This window comes from Choloepus didactylus, chromosome 5 (genome assembly GCF_015220235.1).
Source record: "Choloepus didactylus isolate mChoDid1 chromosome 5, mChoDid1.pri, whole genome shotgun sequence".
Lineage (NCBI taxonomy): Eukaryota > Metazoa > Chordata > Mammalia > Pilosa > Megalonychidae > Choloepus > Choloepus didactylus.
In genome coordinates this window covers 92518766-92545450 of record NC_051311.1, presented here as the reverse complement: position 1 = coordinate 92545450, position 26685 = coordinate 92518766, and the positions used below count along the sequence as shown (strand labels likewise).

The 26685-nt window shown below is 34.2% G+C and overlaps 1 protein-coding gene across 7 annotated transcripts in view; it reads left to right on the top strand.

Annotated features, from left to right (window-relative positions):
• The window catches only part of FAM185A (family with sequence similarity 185 member A), a 130627-nt gene that overhangs the window by 18298 nt on the left and 85644 nt on the right, over positions 1-26685 (top strand). For all 7 annotated transcript variants that reach the window (XM_037836476.1, XM_037836483.1, XM_037836479.1 and 4 more), the window contains exons 4-7: positions 6139-6277; positions 10208-10249; positions 19771-19866; positions 22962-23096. In XM_037836476.1, coding sequence (XP_037692404.1) covers positions 6139-6277; positions 10208-10249; positions 19771-19866; positions 22962-23096 — 412 coding nt within the window. The remainder of the gene's footprint in view (positions 1-6138; positions 6278-10207; positions 10250-19770; positions 19867-22961; positions 23097-26685) is intronic.

The following is a 26685-nucleotide window of genomic DNA, read 5'->3' as shown; positions in this document are numbered from 1 at the left end:
AGTAAGCTCTAAAACCTTGGAAAAGTCACTTAACCTCTGTGTGTCTCAGTTCTCTGGAAAATGGGGTTTAACAGTAATGGACCTAACTCAGAGAGTTGTTATGAGAAAGAACTAAATGAGTTGATATCAGTAAACTCCTTAAAACAATGTGTGGAACAAAACTAATATAGTGCTTACTAGGATGATAAGGATGAAACACTGGAAAGATAACCTGACCAGTCCTAGATCTACCAGTTAACTTCCTGAGTCTCGGTTTCATTATTCATGGAACAGGGATGGTAGTTTTTGTTTTGCCTACTCAACAAGATTTTCTGTGAGAATCAAATGTGCACTGTAAAAACTTAACATTGCTATTTACATGTTATTTTATATTGAGTGGCTATTTTAAAATTGTATCATTAATTTCAGTGTCCTAAATTTGGTTTTATAATTTTACAGAGAAGATAGAAATGTATTTTATAGAATGGAGTTAGAGAATAGGGAGTTGATGCTTGATTTGTACAGAATTTCCATTTAGGTTGATTGTAAAGGTTTGGAAATTGATGGTGGTGATGGTAGCACAATATTGTGAGTGTAATTAACGGCACTGACTTATATAGGTGAATGTGGTTAAAAGGGGAAACTTTATATATGTTACTAGAATAAAAATTAAAAGATAAAATTTAGGATTGTATAACACAAGAAAAAAGAAAGAAAAGAAATATTTTTCATCTGACTATTGGTTGAACTAATTATCTAGTTGTTATTTGACTTTTCTTAGTCTAGGCCACAAAGACACAGTACTTACATAAACCTTGGTTATCATTATGTATAATATTGATATATAATATCTAAACCTATGGAAAATTTCTCTTCTCACTTAAAAAGAAAGTTATAGCAATATTCTGTGTTAGAAAGGTATTGATTCTTGGATTTGCTTTTTGTTCTTTCTTTAAATAGTTGTTTCTGTTAATGAGCACCCTATACAGTTTAATCCAAAGAGTTTATTTATGACACTTTTGTTCTGTTAGCATTAATGACTATAAATCACAGCCTAAATATTTTGCTCTCAACTGTGGTGTCCTGAGTTTAATGTTTTAGTTAGTATCTGATATAGTGCATTATATGTGGCCCTTGGTGAATTTTGAATTTTCCTTGAAATTAACTTTCATTTGCTTTGGTGGGGAAGGGGAGGATATTTTTCTAGATTCCTAGAAAATAAAATTATTAATGTTTAATGAACAAAGTAAGTCTTTGGCATTTTCCAGATACTCAAAGGAGTCTTTTGAAAGCTTATTTGGTTGTGGGGAAGAGTCTAATCAGAAGTCTCCTTTGACTATTCAGTTAAGTTTTAAATATTCTGTCAATATTTATCTTTTGGTATTCTCTAAAATAGCTTCATTATCTATAAAAGATAGAGAAAAAAGTAGCTTCTTGCTTTATGGAAATAGTTGGAGAATTTGAAATCATGAGCATAAAGCAATTTTTCATGAGAAAACTTTGTGGAAATGGGTAATTTTTTCAGGAATTTTATACCTTTACTATAAGGCTGAGAAGGGCAAAACATTTGTATTCTCACAGATCTGAATGTATATAAAATATCTTTCTTTGACAGACTTATTAAAGCTAGATTTAATGTAAAAAGTCTTTTGAATTCATAATTAGCTTTAAAAATTAGATAAGCAATTAGGTATATATTACGTTAATAAAAGTACATTTAAAAAGGAAGTTATGTATTTCAAATTTAGAGGGCAAAATAATTCTAGGTTGCTTCCTATGAGAACCATTGGATTCTTTTCAATCTCTCTCATTGTTTTAATAGACTTTTAAATAGCAGTTTTAGGTTTACAACTGATGAACCAATATTGATATACCATTATTAACTAAAGTCCATAGTTTACGTTAGGTTTCACTCTTTGTGTTATACAGTTCTATGGGTTTTGACAAATGCATGATGTCATGTATCCATCATTACAGTATCATACCAAAGAGTTTCACTGCCCTAAAAATGCCCTGTGCTCCACCTATTCATCCCTTTGGCTCTCCTCCTTGACCGCCTGGCAGCCTTCTGATCTTTTTGCTGTCTCTATCATTTTGCCTTTTCTAGAATGTCATATAATTGGAATCATACAGTATGTAGCCTTTTCATAATGGCTTCTTTCACTTAGGAATATACATTTAAATTCCCTCATGCCTTTTTGTAGCATGATAGTTCATTTCTTTTAATCACTGAATAATACTCCATTGTATGGAGGTAGAACAATTTGTTTATCCAATCACCTATTGAAGAAATCTTGGTTGCTTCTAATTTTTGGTAATTATGTATAAAGCTGCCATAAACATTTGTGTGCACATTTTGTGTAGAAATAAGATTTCAGCTCATACGGGTTCATTCCTAGCAGTGTTATTACTGAATTGTACACTAAGCATATATTTATTTAGCTTTGTAAGAAATTGCCAGACTGTCTCCCAAAGTGGCTGTACCAATTTGCATTCCCACCAGCAATGAATATTTCTACATTCTCTTTTCATATGTTTGTCTTCTAATATTTTAGTACTCTTGAAACTCAATTCTTATTAAATAACATTTTAAACCATTTTCAGTTTTTGGAGGACATATTAGGAGTGAATGACACTGATGTCAATGTTGAAAAACAGTGATGGTATTTCTTTACACATCCCAATGTATTACTTGAAGTGACCCAGGCAAAACTGTGGCTAGCTTTTCTGATGATTCAGTTTTTATATAAACAGTTGTATGTTAACATTCACTTTATGATTATAAGACATTTGTTTAAAATACTATAAAGTTGATGTGGAAACCTTAACTAGATAATTTCATTTCATGTTGTGCTCAATATTTGAGACACACAGAGTAAATTTTCTCAGGGAAGCTTGGGGATAAATATAAAATTCTTTCCATTTTGTCCAGTGTAAAGCTACTGCCTTATTAGATGTAAAAGAGAAAAGTTCTAGAAATATTAGTGTTAATATTCACAAATGACTACTGTATTAGATATATAGAATTAAATTATATATAATAGTATTTTGTCTTTGTGAAAAATATTTTTATTGAAGTGTCCCCATTTTTGTTGTGACTATAGTGAAACTGAGAGCAGCTGAGTTAGTAAAATTGATAATCTTAGAATCATTCCATTTCTTTAAAATGAAAAATTAGAATAGATGATTTCTGTTGTCGTTTCCAGAGCTAAAGATTTGTGACTCTTTAAAATCAATGATTTTTAAATGTTTTTCTTCATGACTTGCCTAGCTACTTGGTGGTTTTTGGATGCTATTATGAAAGATTTTTTTAACTTTATTTTCTCTTTACTGATTTTTATATTTGCAAGTTTCATCTTTAGAGTACCTCTTGTGTTAGTTATCTATTACTACATAAGAAATTTCTGCAAAACTTAGCCAGTCTTAAGCAACAAACATTTATTTTTGTTCTAGCTTAGGGTTTCTCATGAGTTAGTAGTCAAGACTGACTCAGGTTGCAGTCATCTGAAGACTTGATTTAGGCTGGAAAATCCACTTGGAAGGTGGCCTGCTCACATGACTGTTGGCAAAAGACCATAGTTCCTTGGCATGCAGTTGGCAGGAGGCCTTGGTTCATTAACACACAGGCTTTATTGTAGGGCTGTCTGCGTGTCCTCACTACATGGCAGCTGCAGTCCCCTGGTGTGAGTGATCCAAGAAAGAGAGCAAGGAAGAAGCTACAATGCCTTTTATAGCCTAGTCTCAGAAGTCACACATTGTCACCTCTGCCAGTTTCTGTACTTAGAAGCTATTAAGTCCACCCTGCTCTTACGGGAGAGGAATTAAGCTTTGCCCCTTGAAGTGAGGAGTATAAAAGAATTTGTGGACATATTAAAGCCACTGCTAAAAGAATAGTGAAAGAGTATGTAAAGCAAAAATGGAATGCTATAAAATGGTAACTCCAGAAGAAGGCAAGAAGGAGAGGAAATGAATGTAGAATAGGAGAGACAAATAAAACACAAGATGGTAGCATGAAACCTAAATATATCTATAATTATATTAAATGTAAAAGAGCTGATTGCTCCATTTATAAGACAGAATGTCAGGCTGGATTAAAACAAAATAAACCTAAACAAAATTATATGCTGCTTGTAAGAGGTATGCCTAAAAGTAAAACGCTACAAAAGGGTTCAAATAAAAAGATAGGAAAACATGGCAGTATTAGAGATAAAAAATTTATTTTGTCAAGAAGATATAACCATTCTAAATTAGAATGCACCTAATAATACAGCTTCAGAATATATGAAGCCAAACTTTACAAAAATAAAAAGAGAACTAAGACATCCATAATCAGAATGAAGGATTTTAGCAAACCCCTGTCAGTAATAGACTTAGACCAAGGTGGTAATAAGCTAGAAATCAGTAACAAATAACTAGAAAAATCCCCATTTATTTAGAAATTAAGCAGTACATTTCTAAATAGTCTGTTGGTTAAAGAAGAAATCACAAGGGAAATTAGAAGTTATACTAAAATTAATAATAATGAAAATATATCAAAACTGGTATAGATTATACCTAAAGCCATGCTTGGACAGAAATTTATAAACTTTAAGTGTATATATTAGAAACAATGAAAGAATTCAACTCAATAAGTTAGAAAAAGAACTGAAAATTAAACCAAAGAAAGTACAAAGAAGGAAAAAATAAAGAACAAAAATCAATGAAATAGAAAATAAACTTACATGGAGAGGATCAACAAAGACAAAAGTTAGTTCATTGAAAAGATTCATAAATTTAAGACCTGGTGATGCTCATTGTGAAAAAGAGATGGCACAAATAACCGATGTCAGTAATGGAATAAGAAACATCACTATAGATTCCATAAGGATTAAAATGATTAAAAAAAAAAGGCAGTATGAAAAACTTTATTAATAAATTTGAAAATCTAGATGAAATGGACAATTTCTGTGAAAAATACCAACTATCGAAACTAATATAGTAAGAGAAAATGAGTGTTCCTATAACTATTAAATAAAATAAATCCATCTTTTCCTTAAAGAGAAGTTCAGGCATAGATGACTTCATTGATGAATTCTTTCAAATATTTGAGGAAGAACTTATTGAACTTTTCCAAAGAATGATGGAAAAAAAGGGAACACTCAACTTGGCCAGCACAAACTTGATAGCAAAACTTGAAGGTATTATGAGAGAAGAAAATTTCAAATAAATCTGACTCCTGAACATAGATACAAAAATCCTAACAAAGTATTACTAAACAAGCAATATAGTAACAAAAAGGAATACCCAACTTAGGTTTTTACCTAGATATACAAGGTTATGTTAATATTAAAAAATCAATTGTGATTCACCACATTAACAGACTAAAGGAGAAAAATCATGATGTTTCAGTAGAACTAGATAAAGCATGTGCTAAAATTCAGAATCCATTTATGATTTAAACAGCAACAAGACAAATTTGAATTAGAAGGGAACCACCTTAATCATTAGAGTTGAGTTTAAAAGACGTCTATAGCATACTCAATAGTGAAATGTTGAAAGCTTTCCCTCAGAGAACAGTAATGAGATAAATATGCCTGCTATTATGGCTTCTATTCACCATTGAATTGGAGAGCTGAGTCAGGTGGGAAGGAAAGGAAAAGAAAGAAAAAGCAGGAAAGAAAGTATTAATGTAAGGATTGGAAGGAGAAAAAAGGAAATTATTATTTGTAAGCAATATTATTCATATAACGTTTTAAAAATATATAAATTATTAAAATTAGTAAATTAAAATATTAGAAGTGTTGGATTTAAGATCAATTATACAAAAATCAATAAAGAGAAAATGAAGTTAAAGATATCTTTTACAATAGTAGTTTTTAAACAAGGAATACCTAACAAAAGATTAAAAAGAAATCCACATAATAAATACAAAACATATTAAGAGAAATTAAAAAATAACTTAACAAATGGAAGGATATATTGGGTCTATTCCACATTCCATAGAGAATACACTGTTGCTCACGAGCTTATAATTAGAGATAGGGAATCAGAGTCCTTAATGTGATTTTGTACTGGGTAATAACTTTTTATGTAGTTGGCAACTAATTCGGTACATACCATTTTGGATTTTTACCAGACCTTGTTTTATAACTAACTGATTTAAGTCTCTCTCTTAACTAGAGTGTGACCATAGATAAACTGCAGGGGAGTTCTGTTAACATATCTACTGAAGATGGTTTGCTGAAAGTCAAGTATCTTTATACGGAATCGTCATTTCTGTCTTCTGTTGCTGGGGATATTACATTAGGAAGTGTTCATGGTAAGATGACAAAGGCCTGTAACATCTCAAACTTTCCACATAGCGTATATTTTAAGAGATGACTATTTCTCTGTAGTTCAAAAAGGATTTGCCATCAAGAAGTTGGTCCTCCAAATGATTAATTGCAGACTAACCATCTTCAAAAATCCCACAAAATGAAATGACTCATAGCCAATTTAATTTTATTTTGATAAGAAATTGAAGATTATGATATTATGTCTAAAGCTACTAATTATTCTGATTTTTAATGCATTTCCTTATAAAAGGAAACAAATACGGAAATATGTGCAGAGGAAAGCACAATGATAATAAAAGCATGTTAGAAATAAAAGGTGAGTTTTGAGTGATTGCTTTTATGTTATGATAAGAAAGCTAAGGTTAAATAAATTGAAGCATTTGGGTAGAATCTGGTTATCGTAACTTAGTGATACTAATTTTGGTTAAAATGCTTATCTGCATTTGTATGGGTACCAGGTCCTCACAGCACTTACCTTTTCAATTTTATTTTTATTAAATATCCTCTTGTGATTTCCAAAACATGTTTCTACAGACAAGTTAATATTATTCAGTTAACTTTTGTATTACTGAAAGAAAAGATTTTTTTGTTCCCTTATGCTTTTACCACGTGGTAGAACTCAAATTTTCAAGAGACGTGTGGCCTGAGACTCTATAGGTACCGCTATAAGATCATTAATGGATTTAAAACTTTATTTTCTGACTCTAAGAACAATCATTTTCTTGAGACCTTTTCACTTTCATCACTAGTACTAATGATTGGCTTTTTGAGAAAGACCATATTTTCATTAAAAATAGTAAATTTTTACTGCATTCATTGAAGTCAAGTATAAGACAATAAAGTTCTTTTGCCTTCCTGTGTGAGAGGCTAGACTCACTAAATAAATGACTGATTTTAAAAGTATGTATTATAGATCTTCAGTGATAGTTGAAACTATGAATACCAGGGGTCCACTTTATCTTATTTTTGAAGTGTTCAGGAGGTGGGAGCAGTAAAGAGAATTCTGATATTGAATGCACCCTTTGTCTCATACTAGGTTAATACCCTTAAGGCATTGTTTCCTGGTATTGTTAACCATCTTGAAATTCTTCAGTGACTCCTTCTGTGTATGATAAATTCAGTAGATTGCTCTTAACATACTTTCCCAAACTTTTTCATTTCTTCATTCAAAACATATCGTGTTTACTATGTACTGGGCATTATGCTAAGCTCTCCAGATATGAAGCTAAATAAGAAAAATATGATCCCTGTCCTCAAGAACTTACCTAATTGCTCCAGCCTAACTAGTCTGCATAATTTAAACATTGCATAATTTAATACACATACTTATATGTTTTTTTTTTTTCCAGAAAATCTTTCTCTTTTGGCGTATTCAAATTTTACCCTTGTTTCAAAAATCATCTCAGGTGGTACCTCCTACGTGACTATTCTCCTTGAATATGTCAGATCACTGTGTTTCCTCTGAACGAATAAGGCACCTAATTCATGCTGTTCATTTGGGATGTTGACTTAAATAATCTTTAACTTGTCTTGTGTGTATCTCCCCAAACATCTATAAGGTTTGGATGTCCAGTCTGTCCTCTGGCCCCCATGGCTCTCATACATGCAAAATATACTTACTCCTAGGGCCCCCTCAAATTTCATCCCGTTATGTATCAGCTCCAAATCCAGAATTTCTATCAGGTTCAGGTGTGGCTGAGGCACCTCAGGTATAGTTCCTTAAGTATAGCTCCTCAATTCCAGTTCTTCTGAATCCAAAGACCTGTGACCTCAAGAGACAGGTTATCTGCCTCCCCAACCCAACCTACCACATACGTGGGGGAAAATGAGAGACACAAATGAGTCAGTCACTGGTCTATAGTGATTTTGAAATTCAGGTGAGCAAATGTTGGAGGTTCCTTAATTCAGTCTCATGACCTGGGAATAATTCTTGGTTCTGCTCTCTGAGTCATCTTTCCTTTTCCATGAAGTGTAACATATATTTGCAGCTAAGTAGTTTTCTCAGGCTGCTTCCTGCCAGTAGAACAAAAGCTGTACCCACGAATCTCTTCAAAATATGGGCTTCTGCAGAGATGTGGAGGTACAATGCCTTCAAGCGTTCTAGAGGGCCTATTGTTTGAATAAGAGGATCTAGAAGGAACACGCTTAATCTTTTTAAAGAAATTCTTTTGCAACTCATTAATACTGTGAAGTATTGCTCTTTCTGGGATCTTAACAAAATGTTTTACAGTCACCCCCTCAACTTAATTTTTAGGCCATGTTCTCCTGGCAGCATCCTGGATTCAAACTTTATTCAGAAGCCATTTTTAAATTTTAGCATCTTTCGCCATCTGGAGAAGCTGAGGATTTTCAAAACCATCAGGTCCTGATTCCTTTTCATTTAAGAGTACTTTTTTAGTTTTAGTTTATCTCTCTCTTCTTGCATTTTACTGTAAGCAGGAAGAAAAAAAAACAGGCAGCTCCTTCTACACTTTGACTTTGCTTGGAAATCTTAGCTAGATCACTCAGTTTATTGGCACATTTTCTGTTTTCCCTGTTACCGAAGGCAGTAGTGTTGGCCAAGTTTCTGCCACTATGTTACAAGGATCCCCCTTCTTCCAGTTTCCAAAAATATTTTCCTTACTTTTTTTGAGCCCTCACAGATAGCATCCTCAAAGTCCAGATTTCTATTAACAGTCTGTTCAAGGCAGTTTAAGCTTTCTCTGACATGCTCCCCCAAATCCTTCCAACCTCTCCTCAATTCTTAGTGATGGTCAACCTGTACGTTAATTAGGTTTGAAAATTGGAATAGAGTGTACAGAACACACCACTGAAATATTTACATAACACATTTAACAAGATCTTCATGGCCTTGTAATTTACTGAGACTTGAGAGAAATTTTATGAGCTTAACTTATGCCAACAAACCAAATTTTTATTCCTATACAGAAGTATACCTTTTTCATATACTCATATGCATTATTATGGAATGTAAGACCTTTGAAAGGATTTTTGCAGTCAAAGCACATCTGTCTCTTTGATGAATGAATCAAGTGCCTTTTTTTGCTTCTTCTTAAGTACTGATATATGTCTGTGTTTATGAGATGTACAAAATGAAAGAAATGAGTTCATTTACCCTAGGTTAATTCTGAGATCATAGTTATTCCTTTACTTTTTAGTGTGGTTTTGGAATAATGGTAGAAGAGGTAATATTTTTATTGCTCACGCTTCCAGTTGGGTAAATATGAGTAATATACCTTATTGTTTCAGGAGTTATGCATATAAAATCACACATGAACAATAACCGTACTTTTTTTTTATTTTGAAGGAGTGGGGGCTCATACTTGTCCTGGAAAATGCATTTTCATTGAAAGATGGAAACATTTGAAACTTTTTGTTTTTAATTATACTTCAGTGTATTCATTATTCCTAGTGCCTGAAATCGCTTTAACTTTTTGCCACAGAAACCACCTTAATCTAACAGATGGCTTAGTGTTCTGAAAAATAACAGTAATTATTTTTTTCCATAGAATGTTTTAGTGTTACTTGTTTCAAAACTTGGCTTTGTATAGTCTGATAAATATATTAATGTTTAGGTTGAAAATGCATAGTGAGTACATCTGAGTAAATTTTTTTTCATTTCTTGGTTTTAGGAGTATCATTATTTTTCCTCTATATTTTCCAGAGAATATGATGGATTGTTTTGTAGTTATTACAAAAGCTTATGATTCAGGATTGTAGAAGGGGGTTTCCATAGATGCCTATTTCAGAGTTGCAATAAATCTGACTGGATTTGTGAGATTGAACAAATTTGCCAATGTATAATTATTAAATAACATTTTAGATATCCAGCCATGTTTTAGGATACCATGTAACCCAGTTCCTTCCTAGATTTTTTCTAATATAGAGACTTGTCTTTTTTCTCTCTTTTACAGGTAATATAACATTACAAAGCAAGATGGGTAACATCATAATAGGTATGTGCTAAGCCACTAGTTTTTTTTGCCTGCTGTTTTTAATACTTACATTAATAATATTTATTGAGTAAATAAAGTCTACAATTTAGCTGATGAACCTGACAGGATCCTGATGTGCAAATCATATAGGCAGACCCAATGTATGAATGTGTGGATTTATTTTTTGAAATTTATTGATTCATCATCCCATTAATATTTTTTAAGTATACATTTGTGTCAATAAGAATGGAGTAAGAATTCTGATTTTACCACTTTCTATACCTGGGCAAATTACCTAACTTCTCTCTGTGTCAGTTTCCACATTCTGAAAAAATGGAAATGATTAGTAAGTACCTACTTTATAGGATTGTTGTAAAGATTAAATGCAATTGTGTGTGTGTATGTGCTACATAAAGCACTGTAGCAAATCTCCCAACATTAAAATTCAAAAATAGTAGCTGTTTTCATTATTGCTATTGTTCTGATCCTAAGCCAGAACTAATAGTGGCTAGTAGTGCTGTAGACCTAATCACCGTATGTGATGCTGTGCTTGTGGGAGACAAAGTTCAGATTTCCAACTCGGTTTACAAGAACATTCATCTCCCTCTGCTCTATCCCTGCTTGTCTATAAGAGAGAGAAGGCACATTTCCAGCTCTAAGAATGGTGGTTGTTTTTTAGGCCTAAAGGGGTGGAGTGTTGGGGATGGGGTCTTTTTGGGGAGCTGTGGCTTATTATGAATGCTCAAGGCCTCCAGATTTTATCCTTTTTGACATTTTTGATTTTGAACTGTCTTTTTGCTGGTTGAAATAGTGGCTATGTCCAGCAGTCCTTTTCCCTGTCACTTCTGGGTTTTCTGGTCTGAAATACACATCTTTTTTTCTAGAGATTGTAATTTTTATGTTCAATGGGGGATAAATGGAAGACAAAGGCTTCCTAAGTGATGATGATAAATCATTTTAACTAAAATATGACAGAAAGATTTACCTGTATTCCAGTGGGATTTACCATTGACTCTTTAGGCCATTTCATCAGAGGATCCATCTGGGCATAGTAAGGGAAATTTCTAGGGTGAGCAAAAAGGTACACTGGAAGAGGTGAGAACCTTAGTATAGTCAGAGGAGAGAAAGTTCTAGGCATGCATGAAATTTGTAGCAATAAGGGAAGAGGGGATAAGGAGGGGAATATCCTAAATTGGGAGGCACAGGGAGTTTCAGTACCCACTAGCAGGCCCGTTAGGTAGATGTGAATTTGAGGAATACTTAGATGATAATGCTGGTAGTTTTCTTAGGTAGAAATAGGGAACATAAATAATCTTATTCTCTAAAATTGAAAATAAGTGGTTGTTTGCTCATATTAGAAAAGAATAGGAATGAATAATAGGCAAGAATGAAATGGGCTGTACCATAACTTTAAAGATGATTTCATATTCTTTATACAAATGATTAACATAATGAATTTTGTTATTTACCCCCTTTTCCCATTAAGTATTAGAGAGATTTTAAGCCAAAATGTTTTATTTTTCTTAGATAAGTCTCTATCCACTCAAAGATAATTCCCTGAGCCCAGTGTTAAGAAATATCTTAAAATTGACCACATTAATAGATGTATTTAGCGACCCTTCATAATTTAGAAAAATACATCTGTGCTGGTTTGAATCCACTATGTACCCCATAAAAGACTATGTTCTTTTAATCCACAGACCTATTATGGGTGGGATCTTTTGAATAGATTATTTCCATGGAGATGTGACCCCACCCATTCAAGGTAGGTCTTAATTAGTTTATTTGAGTCCTTAAGATAGCTCTGAGAAAGAGGGAGAGCTCACAGCTGATTCAGAGCTGACACAGACCCAGACAGAGATGCAGGAAAAAAGACATTTGGAGTTGCTAAGCCCAGAGTTTACCCCAGAGAAGCTAAGTGAGAACCTACAGATGCTTAAAGAGAAAGCCACTGGAATCAGAAGCTGGAAGCAATGCAATCCAGGAGCAAAGGACCAGCAGATGCCAGCCATATGCCTTCCCAGCTGACAGAGGTGTTCCAGATGCCATTGGCCTTAATTCAGTGGAGGTATCCTCTTGTTGATGCCTTCGTTTAGACACTTTTATGGCCTTAGAACTGTAAATTTGTGAACTAATAAATCCTCTTTATAAGAACCAATTCATTTCTGGTTTATTGCATTTTGGCAGCTTTAGCAAATCAAAACAATATCCTTGGCTATAGGTTGTTTTCAAAAATCCATAAATGTGTGAAGGTAAGTAAAAGTTTAATTTCCCATTTTGCAAAGTATCATATAACTTTGAGTCTTATTTTGGAAGAATCTCTCAAAATAATATTAAAAGTATGCCTTTTTTAAGTTATCATATTTTGATCTCTAATAATGGGAAAAGCATGGACTCAAGTAGATTTGGGTGTGAATTTTGGCCCTTCCACATATTACATTTTATATTACCATATTAACTTTTGAGAAAATTATTAAAACTGGGATTGTGGGAAGATGGCAGAGAAGGAAGCTCCAGGAATCAGTCCCTCCACCAAAACAAATATTGAATTGGCAAGAACTAGCTGAATCAACCATTTTGAAACTTGAGAGTCTTGTGAACACTGTGCAGCCTCCAGGGAGGACTGGGAGGAAGAGACTGGTAAATGGTAATAAGTACTGGTGATTTTCACCCTCTTTAAAGCAGCTACCATCCCTTTTCCCCTGTCTCATGGCAGGCAGCAGTGGGGAATGGAGCTTGGGCTTCTGGCACAGCTTGCTCGTGCCAGGGTGGGGCATAAAGACCTAGTTCTCCAAACTCCAGGGGATATGTAGTCTGATCACAGATCTCTACTTTTGATCAGCTACTTCAGATTTCTGGGGGCTGGCTCTGAGAGCAGCTATTGTTCCTTCCCCCTTCAGGCAAAGGCAACAGAGGAATCTTAAAGACAGTAACCATCCTCAAAACTGCAGAAAACAGTTAACATGCTGCATTAATTGGGCAAGTGTTGAATCAAGAAAATGAAACTTCAGAAGCCATAGAAGAGGCTCCTGGCACCCTTCCTGGCTGCTCCCCCAACCCCTTCACAATAAGGGATGGAGCCAACTTGCAATCTTATCATAGTTCCCTGGCCTTGATCCAGAGGGAGCAGAGTGGCTCCTGTACGCATACTAGGGCACAAGTATATCAGTGCCAATCTATGGGTGGAAGTCTGAGAGACTGAGTGGTAGAATGTATCTCAAGCACCCCCACCCAGAGTTTGTTCTCTAAGGAGCTTGCAGAGAGCTGGGCATTGTGAGAAACAATTAAGTTGAAGAGGCCTGGGTCAAAGGACTACCTGCATTAAGTCACTCAAGAGAGCATCCAAGAGGGAGTAGAGATTGATTTCAAAAGGAATAGAAGGGGTGTTCACTCAAACTCCTGTAAACTGTGAACAGGAAACTCCTAAGTCCTCTAGCAAGCACAAATCCAGGGAACAAAGCAGGCACAGGTGCTCCAGCTGTGGCTTCAGGTAGGCTCAGATAAGACAGAGAGGACCCTGTACTTTCCATTTGCCCCAGGCTGATCTCCTTGACAAGCAGACTAAGCTCTGAAGGAGACCACCAGAGAAAGCAGCACCAGTTTGCAAAGACAGAAAAAGGTTCTTTTTGTTTTGGTTTGTTTGTTTTGATTACCTCTGGTGTTCAAGAAAATCTCTGTCATAACACTTACTGGATAGAAACCGAAGGAACAGACATCTTAGGGACTAAATCACAGAGTTAACATTTTAGAATATTAAAATGTACAGTGTGCAACAGAAGATTACAAAAACAATCAAAGAAACAGGAAAGGGTGGCCCATCCAAAGCAACAAGATCAAAATCAAGAAACAATTAACAAAGAGGACCAGAGTTTAGACTTACCTAACAGAGATTTAGTTTAAAATATGCTCAAGGAGATAAAGGAAAAACAGAGAAAGAAGCAAAGGGTATGAAGAAAATAGTGAATTAAAAATATGGAAATCTCTTTGAGATTCTCATTAGGAATCAAACAGAAATACTGAAGTTGAAGAACATAATAACTGGATAAAAAATTCCCTAGGGGTTTCAACAGCAGAGTGAAGGTGGCAGAAGAAAGAATCAGTGATCTCAGAGTCAAGAAAACTGAAATTATTCAGGCTGAGAAGCAGAAAGAAAAAAGAATAAAAAAGAACAAACAGAGCCTAAGAGACGTGTGGGACACCATCAGGTGCACCAATATATGCATTATGGGGGTCCCAGAAAGAGAAGAAAGGAATATTCAAAGAAATAATGGCAGAAAACTTCCCAAATTTAATGAAAGGCATGAAGCAGCACATTCAAGTATCTCAATGAACCCCAGACAGGATAAACTCAAAGAGAACCACAACCAGACACAAAGTACTGAAATTGTCCAATACCAGTGACAAGAACAAGGAGAGAGTTCTGAAAGTTGCAAGAGAAAAACAATGAGTTTTGTAACAGGCAGTCCCAGTTAGATTAAGTGCCTATTTCTCATCAGAAACTATGGTAGCAAGAAGGAAGTGGTGCAAAATACTCATTTCTTTCAGAAATGAGGGAGAGATTAAGACATTCCCAGATAAACAAAAGCTGAGTGAGTTCATTACCACTAGAGCAGCCCTATGAGTAATGCTAAAGAGAGTTCTTCAGACTAAAAGAAAAAGCACTAGACAGTGGATCAAAGTGGCATAAAGAAATGAAGGCCTCCAATAAAGGTAACCATATGGGTAATTATAAATGCCAGTACTATTGCATTGTAATTTTTGGTATGTAAATCCCCTTCTTCTTACAGGTGATGAAATGCAAATGCATAAACAATAATGATAAATTGTTGGTTTGGAATACACCATGTACAAAAATATAAATTTTAATGAGTACAAAAATAAGATGGGAGGGTGGAAAGGTACAGGAAAAGTGTTATATGTATGCTATTGAAGATATGTTGCTCTCAAATTATATGATACTATATATTTAGGATGTTAAATTTCAATCCTATGGTAACCACAAAGAAAATACATGAAAAAATATATTCAGAAAGAAATGAGAAGGGACTCAAATGGTACAGTATAAAAAACAAAAATATACATATGGAAGTAAGCATTAATGGAAGAATTGAGGGTAAAAAAAGTTATAAGAACTCCAAAGACAAAATAGCAAAATGGCAGAAGAAAGTACTGCATGAACAGTAGTTACTTTAAATGTAAATGGATTAAACTCTCCAGTCAAAATGCAGAGATTGGCAGAATGGATAACAAAACATGGCTCAGTTAAATACTGTTTACAGGAGACTCACCTTAAATTCAAAGACATAAGTAGACTGAAAGTAAAAGGATGGAAAAAATATTCCATACAAGTAGTAGCCAAAAGAGAGCTGGAGTAGTTAATGTAATATCAGATAAAATAGACTAAGTCAAAAACTGTTACAAGGGACAAAAGTCATAATATATTGTTAGAGGAGTCAATTCAAAAGGAAGACATAACAATTATAAATATATTATGTACCAAACAGCAGAACCCCAAAATATATGAAGGAAATATTGATAGGTTTGAAGGGAGAAATAGACAGTTCTACATTAAAATTAATAGGAGATTTCAATATACCACTTTCAAAAATGGATAGAACATCTAGGCAGAAGATCAATAAGGAAATAGAAGACTTGAACAATGCTTGAAACCAGATAGATCTAACAGACCTATAGATCACTTCACCCAACAATAGCAGAACACACATTCTTCTGTAGTATACATGGTATATTCTCCAGTATAGACCATATGTTAGGTCAAAAAACAAGTCTCAATAAATTAAGAAATATTGAAATCATACAATGTGTCTTCTCTGACCAGAGTGAAATGAAGCTAGAAATCAGTAATAGAGGGAGAAATTGAAAAGTCACAAATGTCAGAAAATTAAACAATGTACTCTTAAACAACCAGTGGGTCAAAGAAGAAATCAGAAGGAAAATTAGGAAATAAATTGAGGCAAATGAAAATAAAAACGCAACATACTAAAGCTTATGGGATGTAGCAAAGGCATTGCTGAGTGGGACATTTATAGCTCTAAATGCTTATATTAAAAAAGAAGAAGTAAAGTCTCATATCAGAGAGCTAACCTCAAAAATGGAGAATCTAGAAAAAGGAGTGCAAACTAAATTCAAAGTGAGCAGAAGCAAGGAAATAAGAAAGGTTACAGTGGAGGTAAATGAAATAGAGAATTAAAAAAATAGAATCAACAAAAACAAAAGTTGTCTCTTTAAAAAGATGAATAAAATTGTATTTGCATTCTTATACATAAAATGGATACCACTTGTAGCTCAGGGCTATTGCGAGTTTAAATAAATTATATAAAGTCTAGCCCAATGTGTGGTAGGTATTCAACAAATGATCCTTCCCTTTCCTCTTCCAGTTTATTATATAAGTAAAACCAGTAAGCCATTGTGTTTTAAGCTTAATTTTAAGTGAAGTACTAATTTCATAAGTTCCTTGAGTTCTTGGAATATTAAGTCTTTGGAAGAAAGGAAGATAAAATCTTTGTCACTGTTTAGTGGTCCCAAAATTGTGTTAGTGTTTGAAGACAACCCTGAATAAGTCAGTAACAAGCTAGTCAACATATATTGAGGGCCTGCTTTGTGTCAGCAGCTTTTTTGGTATTGAAGAATGTAGTGGCAAATAAGACATAGTCCCTGTTCTAGTTTGCTAATGCTGCGGAATGCAAAACACCAGAGACGGATTGGCTTTTATAAAAAGGGGGTTTATTTGGCTACACAGTTACAGTCTTAAGGCCATAAAGTGTCCAAGGTAACACATCAGTAATCGGGTACCTTCACTGGAGGATGGCCAATGGCATCTGGAAAACCTCTGTTAGCTGGGAAGGCAGCTGGCATCTGCTCCAAAGCTCCAGCCTCAAAACGCCTTTCTCCCAGGACGTTCCTCTCTAGCAAGCTTGCTTCTCTTCAAAACATCACTCCCAGCTGCACTCAGTTTCCTCTCTTTGAGTCAGCTCATTTATATAGCTCCACTGATCAAGGCCCACCCTGAATGGGTGGGGCCATGCCTCCATTGGAATATCTCATCAAAGTCATCACCCACAGCTGGGTGGGGCACATTCCAAGCAAATCTAATCAGCACCAAAACATCTGCCCCACAAGACTACATCAAAGATAATGGCATTTGGGGGACACAATACATTCAAACTGGCACAGTCCCTGTGCTCAGAGTCCTTACCTTTTGGATGAGAAGAAACACAGTAAGCACATATGCATGTAAATAAAAATAATTTCAGATTGTGAGAGGTGCTATGAAGAAATGAGAGAGTATAATGGGGTAGAGAATATTTGGGGAAAAGGAAGCTACTTCAGTTAAGACAGTCATTACCACAATGTCTTGATTAGTGTAGTTTTGTAATAGAGTCTCTATATCAGATAGTTTAAGTCCTCCAGATCTGTTCTTTTTCAAGATTGCTTTGGATATTCTAGGCCCTTGGATTTTCCATATAAGTTTTAAAAGCAACTAGCCAATTTCTACAAAAAGAAAAAGAAACCCCACTTTGGAATATATTTGGGATTTCCTCTATTTCTAGTTTAGGTAATATAATTGATCTGCTTCTTAAGTAATCTCATCACTCATTTAGATTTTTTGTATACATTCAAGCCTACCTCCCCAAACTCAGTTCTTCCTGATTTCCATAAAACAGAGCTCTCTCCAATACTAAAGGGCAATGAAATTCTATATGACAAAACTCTGATTTTCCGTGGACTCAAAGTTTTTAAATAGTACCTTTCTTCTGGAACACTAAGTCTTCTATTTAAAATGAGTCAACAGGAGAAAATTGGTAGGTAGTGGTGGGATAGGAGTACAAATACGTTGCTCACCTAGCTTTACTTTCTCTGCTTCTGCTGTCTCTTTTCGAAGGCACTTCCAGAAGCTTTGTATTGGTAAATGTATCTAAGAAAAAGAACATCTTTGTGTGTGTGTGTGTGTGTTTGTCTTCTGTGTCTCTCATAATCCCAGCCTCCTATTTGCTTCCTTTCTAATACAGAATGCTTAGGCAGAGCATTAATTTAGAAAATTTTACTTGAAGTGACCTTACAAATCCTTATCTTCTATGTGTAATATTTGTTCCTTGTTCTTGCAATTAGTGTAGCTTTGGAAGTGTATGAATCAGGTTGCAGAACACAAGAAATATCTGTTGTTTTGAGTTGATATCTCTTAGTATCTACATGTTGAAACTTGAGTTAGAATCATAAAAATTCAGAACTTTTTGAAAATGCTTGACCAGTTTCGAAAGATTTCTCCCTTTATCTAAAAGAAAATAACAAAGTTTGGAATTTTAGTTTTTGAAGTTTAGTTGTTATTCTCTGCTATTAGCAAAGTTTATGTTCCAAGTTTCTATTTCTTTGGTCGTATTTAGTATTAGCTGACAGTTGACATCAGGTTTTTCCTTTTGTACGTGTAATTTTATAAGAAAACTCAGTGGTCTCTGTCTGACCAACAAGATCTTTGCCCAGAATTGTGATAATCTCTCTGTGGAAGTGTACTTATTCCAACCACTGTCTGGACTAACAATTTCTATTTACTTCTGAAATCACTCTCTAATGCTTATTTCCTATAGGCTTTCTTCAGTATCTATAGAATTTCTCCATTATGTGAATTTTCAAAAAAATGAAATTCTGTAAATGAAGTCTTAATTTGACTTTTGATAATCAATTCTTTAGAGTCCTCTCTAAAAAGAATATATTTTGGTCTTTTCAGGACAGTCAGAATATTAAATTAAAAGTTCAGCTGGCCAGGGAAGAGGGGAAAGGAGAAGCTACTTAGCACTGACTCTTCAACATCACTCTCTTACCTTAGGTGACTGGAAACATGGGTTACTGACAATGGAGGGAAATTTGGGTGTCATATCAGGACTACTTGAATTACTGGTTTTCTTCCCCTGACTTAAACATATCTGTTCATTCCAAAAACTTTTGAAAGGAAAAGAAATATTAGATATTAAAAACTTCATCCACTCTTCCAATGATTTCTCTTTTAATTTTTTCACTGTCCCTCTAAAAAATGCAAAATCTTATCTAGAGTAATTTTTCACTATTAGCAGCACTTTTCTGTACTAGCAAATTTGCTAAAGGGAAAAATAACAGGAGATTTTGATTTTAGTTAACTTTGCTACTGCTTGTATGTGACTGTAAATGTACATTCTGTGGTGAATATTGTCAGTTTACAAAATATTTTAAATAATAGCAAACTAAATGTATCAATGATGCTTAACAATTATTGCTGTCAAGGATCTGTCACTTGTATACCATCCTTCCACCTATTAGGTTTTAGAGTAAACATGTTTAGAGGTAAGGTATGCAGGTTACTGTAGACATAGAGTTTTTATAATTAATTGTCCAGATATAGATTTCTAAATTTCTGATACTGTTACTGTTGATGATGGCAGTGTTATGAGGAACGTACAAAACCTTGGAAAACTCAACTCCTTATCCCAAGTTTATAATTCCATTTATCAAATAAGAATGATCAGACTTAAACGGTTTATCCTTGCTCCCAGATTCATCCTCTGGATGTCTGAAAGCCTCAACTCATCAGGGTGCCATTGATGTTTATGTCAGCCAACTGGGAGAAGTGGACTTGAAAACCCATAAAGGTTAGCCAAAAATGTTTTATTTTGACGTATGGTGTAAGCAAGATTTTATGTAACACTAAAGAAACAGATGGTGAAAATATCTTGTCTATACTGACATAGTTATTTCAAGAAAATTTCTTCTGATAGAACTTGATTTAAAGTCTGGTCTGTTCTCTATGTCCAGTGATCTTTAAAACTTTTGGGATAGATGGCCATGAAGACTATCTTTACCTTGTAGTAGAAACAAAAATGTAATAAACTGAGTATATGTTATTTTGGAAATTTTAAATGTTACTGTTTGGGTTTTTCAGTTTTGTTTTACATCTAAAATAAAATATTTTTGGGAGGGAAAATCCTCTCAGGTTCTTTTGGAATCTTTCCTACAAGTCTGCAAGAAGACCTTCTTAGGCCATCACTCTGGAGTAATAGTTTTCAAAATGTGATCCTGCAATAAAGGTATCACTAAGACGGCCCTCAGAAGTGATTGTTGAGCTAGTCTGTTGAAGTTTCAAAACTTACAATGTGTCTGTGTCTAATTTCTAATACAAATAACTGACTCTAAGAGTCAAATCGTTCATTGAAAATGGTATGCTTTTTAGTCATCTCAAGGCTAATTGTGAGTGTGTATGTATGTGCACATATGGTGGCAAGTGGCTTGGGTAGGGTAGCTTGACCGTAGTGGCTGAAGTGGCCTGGCTGCAGAAAGTTAAGAACCATAGCTCTATATTAAAAATAAAAAATAAAGTCTAGAAACTCTCTGTATTACAAAGATTGGTTGTTCTTGTTATCAGTAATTTCTTTGCCATGTTGGTTGATACTTTTTCATCCAACTGTGCTCCCTTGTCAGTGTCAAAATAGAATTACAAAACACAGAGGTCTGTGAAACTAGTTATTGCTGATACACAGGTGTGGCTTGATTTCGCAAAACCATGTGGGTTTCTTTTCCCTTTAAAATAGGATAATACTGTATATCCTCACTAAATTTCCAAAAGCTCCAATCATATTTTTCAGGGTTTTTTGTTTTTGTAAATGCCATAGAAGTCATATAATTGCATTCTCTTATTAAGAAGATCCAAAGAGAAAAAGCCTAAATCGTTAATACATTTAACATAATAGTAGAGTAAAAACTAAGTTTTGAATAAGCAGCTCTTACATGAAAATAATTTCCTGTTTTGTGTGAATGGTCCAAAAAGTAAAACAAAACAAACAAAAAACATTGTTAATCCTCATCCATTAAAAAAAAAATTTGAGTAGTTTTTTGGAGTATTGTTTCAGTAACCTGTTGAAATAACAAGGTTTTTGCAAATTTGGTTGGCATTGCAGTTTTTTGTTTTCTCCTAACTGAGACCATGTCACTGGTGGAAGCTTAAAGATAACTGGAAACAAAGATTTCTATCTTACTTCTATTCTTTTCTCACCACAGTTCAGAGCAGTCACATTTTAGAATAGTGGAAAGTTATTCAGGACTTTCTTGCTTAATGATTAAGACATCTGGAATTCATTCTGCTCCTATCATGCTGTAGGATTCAGAGTCAGTCACTTGAGTCTCTCAGGTCTTCTCCATTTTGCCATGTGAAAAAGAATATTAAAATGCTTACTTTCTCTTTCTTTATAAAAGTTAACATGGTGAATTTATTCATTCAGAAATGCTATGGGCTTGGGAGTAAGACTTGCTGGTTTTCTACTTAATTTTTTGTTCTTGGGAAAATCACTAATCTTAATATATTATGCCTTCAATAAATGGTGCTATTAGTATTTCATTATTAATTTTTCAAGATAGCAGTAAATGAAAAGAGTTTGAAGACATATCAAGAGCTCTCCTTTCTAAAAAGATAGTATTAAGTGTTAAAGATGGGACAGTTGGGAAAGTTTTCATGTCATTGGAATTCTTCATTCCCAATTAGTAGGGAAGTTTTGGTAGTGGTGGTTTTTGTTTTTAAGCATATGGAGGGAAAAGGGGATAGAACTATTGGTATTGCTTAACTCTGTTTTAGAGGAGTGAGTATGGAGTTCCTTGGTCTTACCCCAAACCCAGAATCATGTCTGTGTACACTTTACTGCTGAGAAGATCTGAAATTACTTAGGGAAAGTTAAGCCAATGTTTACCAGACAAGAAGGAAAGTATTGAGCAATAAATAAATACTTTCTGAAAGGAATCTTTACAACATTCACTATGAATGTCATCCTGACTGCCTTTTTCCACAAGTTGGGGGTTAATGCTTCATGCTAAGAGCCTCTTATTTTATTTGATATGTAAGAAACAGATAAAGAAAAACTTCTGAAACAGATGTGTACACTGCAATCCATGTAATTGTTTTGAAAAAGATGATTCCATAGCTGATTTTCTGATTTTCTCCTTCAGAAACTTGAATTACCACAAGATAGTACTGGAAATAAAATTGGATCTCTTGCTTAGGTACCCAAAAGCTATAGATCCACTCAAAAGAAACATTAGGGAATTGAAATTCAAATAATACTTTTTGCTTATGAAATCCTCCTCCCTGGGTAAGGCTCAATTGAAAGTATAAGAGCTCAGAATTATAGATGTGTTATGATGATCAGTGAGGTCTCATGTCCTGTAGTATTCTGAGGCAACATTGTGTGAAATACCATCGTGGTTAAGCGCATGGTCTTTGTAGTCATTGAAATTGAGGTTGATTCCAACACTTTAGTGGGAACTTGAGCAAGTTCTCATCTGTAAAATGGGAATTATAATATCTCATAAAGTTTATATACTTAAAAGATAATGTAATTGAAGTCGCTGGCTCTTTGTTAATGTTCAGTAAATTGTAAATCCTATTTGTAAGCTACATTGTGCCGTAGACTACTGACTTTTCTGATATTGAATAAGCTGGCTAGGGCTATCGATAAAAGAAGAAATAGTAATTCATAATACTCTAATGACTCTTTTTCTTGATGAAAGTTACTGTGAAATGTCTTGAGTAAGGAAACATTGACCACCTGGGAATAGGACAGGGCACGACTGTTTAAATAAATGTAGTGAAGAATAAAGATGGTGTATGAGGAACAATGCTACCCTTTCAATCTAATTTATAATAGGCATTGGTACTTTTGATTTCTTTGCATGAATAAGCTCTCCTTTAAATTTATTACAGGCTCCATTACTGTCAAGGTCCCATCTTCTCTTCAAGCTCATTTACAGTTATCAGGGAAAGAGGTTGATATGAACTCAGAGATCCATGTACAGGAAATGGCTGAAGCCCACAAAGATGATTGTATAACAGTTACTGGTAAGGAGTCTGCACATTTGTTATATCAGATGAACAGTCATTGCCCATACATAAGTAGAAATATGGTTTTATATCTTTTTTTTCCTTTTCACTATCACGTTCTTATGTTTGACATTTTTTCCTTCTAATTGCTTACTGGTAACATGAAGCAGACATTTTGTTTTAAAGGACCTCATAAAATAATTTAGAAATGTTCACCTGTCCTGTTGTTGGGTGAAACTGATTTAAAATTTTTTCTGGCACAGCTGGTTTCTAATAATTGGATTTAAAAATCAACCAAATACATATTTAATAATGCAAGATTTTAAACTAACTGTGTATGGTTAGAGTAAATAGGAATTTGGTTTGATATTATGCAAATTGTAAATTCGCTAATTGTAAAAGTACACAAAATTCCCAGTCCCACAAAGGTGGGTAGCTTTTACACATTTTTTTCTGACTACATTTGGCTGCAATGGTGAGTGGTACTATTTTTTTAAATATTTGTTGTAATAGATAATATATGCACTACTAAAAAAATTAATTCAGATGAAATTTTCCTTTAAATTCTACTAAGAACATTGAAATTAAACTGTGTATGTTGAGTGTATACTATTAACCTACCCATGAGATATACTGACTAGAAAAAGGAAATATGTGGCTGGAGAGGGTGTCTTCATAAGATCAAGTTTCAGTTTTAAATATTCATTTTATATGCCATAAAAGTTAAGAAATCAGTCTGTTAAATCATAGAATATTAACAAAAAGTATCACAGAAATTAAAATAGCACCGGTACTTTTCCAGGTCTGACTCAGCGCCTAATGAGCAAACTCAGTTACATAGTGAAAATTTGATGGAAATTTTAGTATTTCAATTGTGATAACAATTAACTAGTTGTGATCTAATGTTCTTGAGTTTCATAAGGAACCAATAGAGTTAACCTTTTTCTTGGTCCCGGAAATCTAAAGCAATAGAAATTTGGTTATTCGCTCTGAATCATAGAGTAATCAAATTATTTATTGATCAATTATTTAACATATATAAGAATGTTTGAATTATAAATTAAGCTATTTTGAAATATTTTCACTCCCTTTTGAGGAACTTACATCTCAGTGAGGAAAGACAAACAAACCAGTGAATGTAATACAGTGGCCTAAATGTTATAATAAAGGTAAGAACAAGGTGCTGTGAGAGCATAGAGGGGACACATCTAAATTAGACTATAATTGTTAGTTTGAGGAACTAAGAAAGGTCAAACATGGTCAGAGTAGAGAGAATAAGGAAGAAAGTGGCATAAAAAGAAGCTGATTTGGCAGGGATCATATCATATAGCACCTTGTAAACAAAGCTAAAAATTTGGATTTTATCTTAGCAATGCAAAGTCATTTAAAGGTTTTAATCTGAGGTTCACATAAATTTTTTATTAGAAAGGTCATTCTGAATGTGGGGAAAGATTGGAAAGGACAAGGATTGACAAAGGAAAAACTAATCAGTTTACTGCAATAATTTAGGAGAAAGAGTGCAGTGGCCTAGACTCCATAGTGATCTCTCTTGAACTCAACAAATAGGCCTTCAACAATTGTTGATTGAAGAAATGGATGAATGAATGCTATGAAGCATGTGCACACTTACTTCATTGGTTATTATGAAACTTCTCAATCTGTTTAATTCATTTTGCATGTTATGTGTTGTGTCTTACACTCTGGCCTGTACTTCTTCAATACAGAAAGGGCCAAACTGGAGGATGAAGAATGTATTTTTTGCTTACAGTGCAAAAATCTAGGTACTGATCAGCAGAGTTCTATTGTGGAGTAGCACACAATATACTACTCCAGATGGCTACACAATATACTCTAGATGGCTCTGTAAGTTGTCTCTGATATTAGATTAAATCCATTAGGGAATAGTGCAGAGGGACATCAGCTGCAGACAGCAGTCTCCCTTGGAGAGAGCTGTGAGTGTGAGCAGGAGCACTCTGGTGATTAGGTTTAAGAGAAACTTACGTATTTCATTTTGACTCTAAAACAGTTTGGCACCCGGAAGGCCACAGGCCTTATATATATCATATGGATGAAATTATTTAAAAGGCCTAGAAAATCAAGGCAGATTGCTTCCTTCTATGGAGATTTCGAGTCTGAAACACAATTTTTGAAATAATGAGCTGCTTTATATGTAAGTTGTTACAATACGCAGCTGAGCTCAGTTCATCTGGGCCTTCCTCACAGAACCTATGAGGTATAAAAACAGAAATACCCTTATTGCTAAGAGGTCTGGATTGTGTCTGTAGCATGACTTTGGGATAATTTCTGCATGAAACCATGCCAGTAAGATTTAAGCCATCAGGCTTAGGCTTCCCACAGTTTTGATATGTCAACCCTGTAATTTCATTTGATTTCCTGCTCCATGGCTTCCCTTCCTATTGCTGTCACTGATAAATAAGTCTCAGTTTTATAACCCTTATAGTTATTTGCAAGTATTATATGCTATTCTGAGGTCAAAAGAAAGCCTGGGGCTCTCTCAGGATGAAACATTTACCAAATCATAAGCTATGCACAGTGTGTATTTTTCCATGGGGTAATTCTCTAATACTTATGAAAGCTGTGATTCTAAGTTTGGTAATTTAAGAGGTGGCGAATAGCTTAATTAAATAAGATATTTCTAATAAGAAGCAGACTTCTCTAGTAGGTTTTATACTTGATTCATCAACTTAGATATGAAACCTGACTGTGGTATATTAAGCTATTCTCTAAGCCCAAAAATGCATGTAGTACAAAGTTCTTTTGTCTTAAAAACCCTCAATCTAGATGTTTATAGGATACTATAGGTAAAAGGTGCTGCCAGCCGAAGGACTGATGTTTCTCACTGTCTACATTGTATAGGGAAGCTGGCACTACTGGGTTTACTTCATTTTAGTCAAACTGGAAGATTTTAAATAGAAAATAGAAAAAAATAAACTCTTTTGGCATCAAAGGAAACCACCAAGTAAAAAGAAAGTTCTCAACTTGTAGTTAGCTTGGAGAGTTATACATGTAATAATACTGTGATTTAAAATAGAAAACTGAATCATGCGTTGGAAAAAAGGTTGAAATGGGACTAACCACAGGATACCACTTGTGAAATCTAGGGACAGTGTATTCTCTCAAAATGGGAAAAAATCCAGTCTTCGGTAAATCTCAGAAATAATTTTTTGTTTAGAACACATCAAAGTTTTGGTTTTCAGTCATGGTGATATGCCTCAGGACCACATGGAGGAAATTCAGTAGCAGAATGAAGAATACTACAAGGCTTATGGCTGTCTGCTTAAAATTGCTTTGACAGGGCGGAACTACCTTCTGATTATTTGTGCTTTTATAGTGTTGTTGGTTCTCCATTATTCTGTCAAAGTGGAAAATTCTGGGAGTGTCATGGGTAATCAGACATCAACTTTGTTGGTGTTTACAAAAACAAGCAAGTTTGTTGTTTCTATTAATCTAGAGCAATAGTCTGCGCACTTTTTCTACAAAGTCGTAAGATAAATACTTTTTATGTTTCAGGATACATATGGTCTCTGTTGCATATTCTTTGTTTTGTTTTGTTCTGTTTTTGCTTTTTACAACTCTTAAAAAATGT